Here is a 7691-nt window from a genome sequence, read left to right on the forward strand (position 1 = left end):
AGAGAGAGAGTGTGTGTGTGCGTGTGAGAGAGAGAGAGTGTGTGTGTGAGAGAGAGTGTGTGTGTCTCTGTGTGTGTGTGTGAGTCTCTGTCTGTGTGTGTGTGTGTGAGAGAGTGTGTGTGTCTCTGTGTGTGTGTATACCCGTCCTGCTCCGTCTGCTTGTGTACGTATGCCAGTATATCAGCGGCGCGTCCGGTTCCCTCACACACCACCACCGGCACCGGCGGGCTCTCCTGAAGATACTCCAGCACCGTCAGGATCACATTTGGACCTCCTTCAAAGATCAGAGCCACGACCGGGACGCCCTGACCAATGCCTGCGTACACACACAATATATATATTCATACAGTGGTGGCCAAAATGATCAGAACACTAGTATTTCCAGCAGCTAAAAATGTTTTTAAGTCAGTTATTTCTATCGTTTGCTATAGTGTGTCAGTAGGAAACATTAGTTTACATTTCCAAACATTCATTTGGCCATTAACTGTAATAATGCAGTGAGATTTGAGCTCTGATCTGATCATCATCAGTCTGTCTGGAGTCACATGAAGAAACAGAACAAACTGAGACAGACTCAATCCAGAAGAACTGTGTCTCCGAGACGCTTCAAGAAACCTCCTGTGAAGCTCCTGAGAAACTCTGCTCAAGTGCACCGAGGGCACAAGCTGCTTTAAACACAAAGGATGCTCACACCAAATGTTGATTTCATTTAGTTAATAGAAATTAACTGATAAAGAAAATATATTTATGACAGCATCCTCATCTTACAGCATTTTTACACAAATGCCTAAAACTTTTAACAGCACTGTAGCTTTGCAGGTAGGTAGGTTTTTTAATAATTTATGTATAAAAATTACATTTGTGACTTTTTGATCACTTAAATCTTGCATTGATGTTTTTTGCATTGATGTTTTTTTTTTAGTTTATCACTTTAATGTAATTCTTACATGTGAAAGAGTCTGAATGAAGAACCGCTGCTGGTGTGAATAACAATGACTGCAGGATAATATATGCTTGCGACCAATTGTTTGGGACTCAAAGGTGTGTGTGTGTGAGTGCGTGTGTGTGTGTGTGTGCGCGTCTCACGGGCGTGGATTCTCTGCAGGTTAATGTGTTTCTCCAGCTCTCTCCTGAGTTTGACTTCAGCTCCATATTTCCCGACTGTCCCATCATCCACCAGGACGAAATGAGAGTGGAAGTTGTTCAGCACGTTGAGTTTACTGAGAGGATTCAGCAGGGTTTGGTACGGCGCTACAACCTGAACACACACACACACACACAAACAAAGACAATGATTTTATGCTTTCATACAGATGCTTCCGAAATATTTTTTGTGATTTGAAACACTAATTTATTTCTGATTTAAGGTACAGAACTTTGTTCATACTGTCCAGCATTACTGTTGTAATATTTCAATCATTGATGTTTGTACACTACCGTTCAGAAGTTTAAGGTCATTAATATTGTTTAATGTGTGTGAAAGAAGTCTCTTCTGCTAACTAAGGCTGCATTTATTTGATCAAAAATACAGTAAAAAGAGTAAAATTGTATAACTGAGTAACACCATTACAATTTAAACAGCTGTTTTCTCTGTGAATATCTGTTAAACTGTAATTTATTTCTGTGATGCGCAGCTGTATTTTCAGCATCATTACTCCAGTCTTCAGTGTCACATGATCTTCAGAAATCATTCTAATATGCTGATTTATTATCAGTGAGATTCACAGTGATGGTCATGTGTAAAAAGGGTCATAAATGGGTCGCATAATGTGTGTGTGTGTGTGTGTGTGTGTGTGTAAATGAGTCTCACGTCTCTTCCGATGAATAAAGTGTATCGACCTGATCTTTAAACTCAAATGACTGTCATTATGATAATCAAGTTAATCCTGTAACTGCCGCTGTGAAATCACACACACACATATTTGCCGAGTCTGCCGTCTGTACAGCAGGTAGAGAGTCTGGTGCCGCCCGTCTGTACCCATGATTAGTGACAGTGCAGTGCACACGTGATCATTCTGAGTGTTCTGTGTGTGTGTGTGTGTGTGTGTGTGTGTTCAGACCTTGGCTCTGTACGAATGGGATCCTCCCTGGAAGTTGATGACTCCGTAAGCATCAGTGGGACTCTCCTCCGTGTGCTTCTCCACTGACCACTGCTCCAGATCGGACAGCTCTCCCTCGGTCAGGCGCACGTCTGAGTATTTCACTGCCAGTGTGGCGGTGAAGCCCACGTGCTGCCGAACCAGACGCCCGCAGCAGCATCTACACACACACACACACACACACACACACACATCAGCACACGCTCCATCTGAACATCTCGACTGTGTCAAACGTCATGTTTCATGACACTCACCGCACGAGCTGCTGACAGATTTGGCATCCTGGGAGGCATCTGCAAAAACAAACAAAAGTCAAATTAGAGGGAAACCAGAACTACTATGAATATGATAATGACACGTGAAATTAACTCAATTGAATTAAGTCATGCGGTTGCACTCGAGCTTGATTCAGTCCCATCGGCGATGTTTGGACTTGCAGCACAAACGCTGCAGGATGACACACAATAAAGTCTGAGCCTTTAATAATAACGTGAAGCGCGTGACGTACCTGTGCGGGTCTTTTGACACGGGCAGTATATAGACACATTCCCTCTTGGTGAAACTGTGTTCAATCCAGGACTTCTGGGACTGCAGAAGAAAAACAGGATCAACATAAAGCAGCAGCACATTTCAGACGGTCACTCTCCCCCCGACTGACATTTCACACTGAAAACATTGCATTTAAGTCTAATAATGATGATGACCAAAAACTGTAAAGTCTCGACGTGACGGAAGCAGCATCAGATCTTTTCTTCATGATTGTGACATTCATCTGAGCGTAACAAATTATTGAAAAGAAAAACACAGGGCGGGACTTGGTTCTATGCATCGGTTGTTGATTGGATGTTGAGATGTGGGCGTGGCTCTCAAACGGAAGCAGATCTGAATGAGCATGTAGTGGATTATAAGAAAGAGGCAGACTTTAACCGGACTAAATGATTGGAGAAGTCCTGCACACATCACAAGAGCCTGTCGTTTCACTGGATTACACATTACAAGATCTAAATAAAAAAAAATACAAAAAGTTCACAACTAAACAGATAGGATGAACTTCCAATAGGATGAAAAAACAGACATTAAACATGTCATCAAGAAAACGTCTTTCATCATACAGATGCTGAATTAAATGCACGCTGCTCGTGTTTGGTGTGAGATGGGCCATTGAAAAGTCTGGTAACAAAAATGTCCTTAAAAATCAATATACAATGCATTTATATAGCCATGAACTTCACAGGTCCAACAAAATTAGGCTACTAAGAGAATACCGGCTGAAGAATAAAATGCTGTACAGCAGAAGAGATTGATTGGACAACTGACCAACAATGTTTACTCCCATTAAAAGTTAATTTGCTATTTATTTTGCTGTCCTAACTATGCACAGTTATATGTTTGGTCACATGTATTTATTTGCATGTAACGCTGTTGTTCGCTGCAGTCTGAGAGCCATCAGAACAGACCTGAGTGAAAACACAGAAGGCACTCAGAGCAAACAGAGGATCGTGTGTCGTGTGAATGAACGACGGACGGGTCGAGCTTCAGCCGAAGGGTCCACAGGGGTCCGAATAAGCTCCACATTCCTGTGAGAAACCCAACCTGCTGCTCACAGCCATCAGTGTTTGATGCAGATCAGATCAGATCGTACACACGGCCATATAAATATTAAACACTTTAATCATGGGATTCACATCAGCTAGTAGTAATTAGGTTTGTCATGACTAGAGCCCGACCGATATGGGTTTTTTGGGGCCGATACCGATATTAGGGAGTAAAAAAAGGCAGATATCAATATATCGGCCGATATTCTTTGTGTATATTATAGTACAGTACCAGTCAAAAGTTTGGACACTTTCCCATTTGTGTGTCCAAACATTTGACTGGTACTATATATAGAATACAGTATATACATTAACAGAATATACATAAACACATTTTTTGCAATGATCACTCAAATGTGGTGATCAAACACTTATAATGACGTGACAGAGATACGTAGTGGAGGCAGGGCCCATTCTCATTCGAAAGCGGGCTTCTAGACGTACACTCGATTCACGTTCGAGAGGGTTCCTCAAGCTAAAGGGATCCCCCGAATTTGGTGCGGATCCACTGCGCCGTTACGAAGATATGGCCATTCAAAATTTTAATGGTTTTCCATAGACATAAGCTTTAAAGCGTTTCATCCAGGTCGCCAGTAGCAAAAAAAAAAAATTAATATCGGCGGCATATTCGCCGATACGATATATCGGCAACAGGCTCCTATCGGCCGATAATATCGGCAAAACAAAATATCGTTCAGGCTCTAGTCATGACACCAAGATGTTATACACTGAAAACTCAATATCACCACAAACCTTCAGTTGTCAACTATTACAAACATCTAACGTCACATATACTCACATAAAGTTTGTTACATCTCCTTTATTTCTATAGCGATTTATACAGATTGAGTGTTGTGAAATGAAACAGACTGACTGTGACTCTGACCTTCAGCCGTATCAGCTAAACTAACATTTACATCAAGACTGCTGGTTAAACACTAATCATGAGGTTTACAATAATAACTACAGAAACACAAACACTAGATTACTACCTTAGACCTGATTTCAGGAGCCACCCAGAAAGAGACCAGCATTAGCAAAGTCTTCAGAGATGTGATGAAGCTCTGAAACTTCATCAAACTCAGTGACTAGTTCCTCCTCAGCCTTAACACACGTTTCTGTGTCTCACTGGACTGATTTAACCCTGTTACTGCAATAGTGATCTAGACACGGTTCCCTGGAAATCATGTACGCTATAGTTCACCCAGAAATGAACACTTTCATCATTTACTCTCCCTCGTGACTTTTCAAACCTGCATGACTTCCTCCTGTTGAATAGTTTGGAGAATGTTGGGAACACTGAACTCAAAATATCAGTTGTTGTTCTCCACTAAAGAAAGAAAGTCACACAGGTTTGGAACGACGTGAAGGCAGAAAGCCGTTCCTTTAAAACTGAGCTCGAACACCAGGGATTTTTAATTAAATTTCCCAGAGTTCCTTTCTACTCCCAGCCTGAGCTCACAGCAGCCCCGGCGAACACGAGCGGATTACACACATATTTCAGCAGAAACACTGAAAGCCATGAACACTGAGACGGAGATGATGTCTGTCTACCTCAAACTCCTCATCTTCATCCTTCTGACGCAGCAGCGAGTACAGAAACATGGCCAGACGACTGCAGACGAGAGAGAGACCGCAGGACTAGTTAGAGCTAAACTGAGCTTCTCAGCACAGTTAATCAGCAAGAGGTCGTGACGGCGCTGATGAATGTTTCTGACCGAGAACAAGAATATTAGACAGAGAGAGAGAGAGCTTACGGTGTATGAGACTCGCTCACTGGCACAGACTGTTGTGATTGCAGCAGAGCAGATCAGCGTAAACTTGTGTTCACACCACATCAACAAACAGCTTTATTTTATACAGAAAACAACTAACCAGAATGAGTCACAGTAACTCATCCGCACCTACGCTGCTGCTGAAAAACAGCATAGAAAAACCTAAACGAATCTGGTTAACAATATCTGAAACCTTACACTGCCAGTCAAAAGTTTTTGAACAGTAAGATTTTTAATGTTTTAAAGAAGTCTCTTCTGCTCACCAAAGCTGCATTTATTTGATCCAAAGCACAGCAAGAGCAGTAATATTGTGAAATATTTTTACTATTTAAAATAACTGCTTTCTATGTGGTTTTTTTTCTTCAGGAAAGATCCAAAGATCAGCATTTATCTGAAATAAAAAGCTTTTGTAACATTATACACGCTACCATTCGAAAGCTTGGAGTCAGTATCATTTTCTTTTGGGGGATGGGGGGGACTATAGAAATTATAGAAATTAATACTTTTATTTAGCAACGACGCTTTAAATTGATCAAAAGTGATGATAAAGACATTTATAATGTTACAAAAGATTTCTATTTCAGATAAATGCTGTTCTTCTGAACTTTCTATTCATCAAAGAAACCTGAAAAATTCTACTCAGCTGTTTTCAACATAATAATAATAAATGTTTTTTGAGCAGCAAATCAGTATATTAGAATGATTTCTGAGGAATCATGAAACTGGAGTAATGATGCTGAAAATTCAGATTTGAAATTTATTACATTTTAAAATATATTCAAATAGAAAGCAGTTATTTGAAATAGTAAAAATATTTCACAATATTCATTATATTTTGGATCAAATAAATGCAGGCCTGGTGAGCAGAAGAGACTGCTTTAAAAAGCTTTTGACTGGTAGTGTGTATATTACGAGCACTTTTGAAGAATCTCTTCTATTCACTTTGGATAAAAGCAACTGCTAAATAATGAAATGTAAATGAATCATAAGAGGTGTAATCATGAAGATGCAAACGGAGATGAATCTTCATGATTAGATCCAGCGTCTCTGTACGTGACTCCATCAAACGCTAAATGAATTAAATGACACACATCTCAGATGAGCATCTCTGATAAACACTATGAAGCTCATGGCACTCAAGCTCCATAAACGCAGAGATAACAGCAGTGACTTTATCAGAGCGTCCGCAGATAACAAACACACCTGCACTGACTGAACCCAAACCAAATCACACCGAGTCCAACACACAAAACCAGCTTCCTGAGATTTCAAACCAAACCATCATTCCTGCAGTCAAACACAACACAACGATCCCAGGTCATCAGGGGTCACTGCAGAACTACTAGAGGTCAGTGACTCACAACCACTCAAACACAAACCGCTGTGAGTCTGAGAACTGAGTCATGTTTATTACTGCATTTTATTTTACAATACACTATACATATACACCACCGTTCAAAAGATCATCAAAATGATCAAAAGTGACAGAAAAGACATTTATAATGTTACAAAAGATTTCTATTTTAGATAAATGCTGTTCTTCTGAACTTTCTATTCATCTGTGAATCCTGAAAAATAAAATGTATCACAGTTTCCACAAAAATATTGTGCAGCACAACTGTTTTCAACATTGATAATAATCAGAAATGTTTCTTGAGCAGCAAATCAGCATATTAGAATGATTTCTGAAGATCATGTGACACTGAAGACTGGAGTAATGATGCTGAAAATACAGCTGCGCATCACAGAAATACATTACAGTTTAACAGATATCCACATAGAAAACAGTTATTTTAAATAGTAATAATATTTCACTGTTTTACTGAATTTTTAATCAAATAAATGCAGCTTTGGTGAGCAGAAGAGGCTCCTAAAAATTCAACACCCTGGTGTGTGACTGAAATGACAATATATACCGCAGTGCCTATATAGTGTCTGACTGCAGGACGCTCATACGGAGGAAATCTGAAATCATTTACGGATTAAATAGTTCATGAAAGTGGGTCAAACATCCACCGATCGTCCTTCACCTTCAAATCTGAACTCAGCTGGAGCTTTGTGTGTTTAAGCTGTGTGTGTGTGGGTGTGTGAGAGAGAGAGAGAGCGTGTGTGTGTGTGAGAGAGTGTGTGAGAGCGTGTGTGAGAGCATGTGTGTGTGAGAGTGTGTGTGAGAGTGTGTGTGTGTGTGTGAGAGTGTGTGTGAGAGTGAGTGTGTGTGTGTG

General features: G+C 40.3%; 1 protein-coding gene across 1 annotated transcript in view; it reads right to left on the reverse strand.

The window, feature by feature from the left end:
* Nucleotides 1-7691, reverse strand: part of trpm7 (transient receptor potential cation channel, subfamily M, member 7) — a 54923-nt gene that overhangs the window by 41549 nt on the left and 5683 nt on the right. The window contains exons 2-8 of the mRNA XM_016488374.1: nt 2608-2687; nt 2354-2392; nt 2061-2259; nt 1945-1972; nt 1811-1839; nt 1087-1258; nt 142-316 (exon numbers count right to left, since the gene is read on the reverse strand). Of these exons, the coding sequence (XP_016343860.1) occupies nt 142-316; nt 1087-1258; nt 1811-1839; nt 1945-1972; nt 2061-2259; nt 2354-2392; nt 2608-2687 (722 nt within the window). The remainder of the gene's footprint in view (nt 1-141; nt 317-1086; nt 1259-1810; nt 1840-1944; nt 1973-2060; nt 2260-2353; nt 2393-2607; nt 2688-7691) is intronic.

The sequence above is a fragment of the Sinocyclocheilus anshuiensis genome, unplaced genomic scaffold, assembly GCF_001515605.1.
Source record: "Sinocyclocheilus anshuiensis isolate Anshui unplaced genomic scaffold, SAMN03320099.WGS_v1.1 scaffold1705, whole genome shotgun sequence".
Classification (NCBI taxonomy): Eukaryota; Metazoa; Chordata; class Actinopteri; order Cypriniformes; family Cyprinidae; genus Sinocyclocheilus; species Sinocyclocheilus anshuiensis.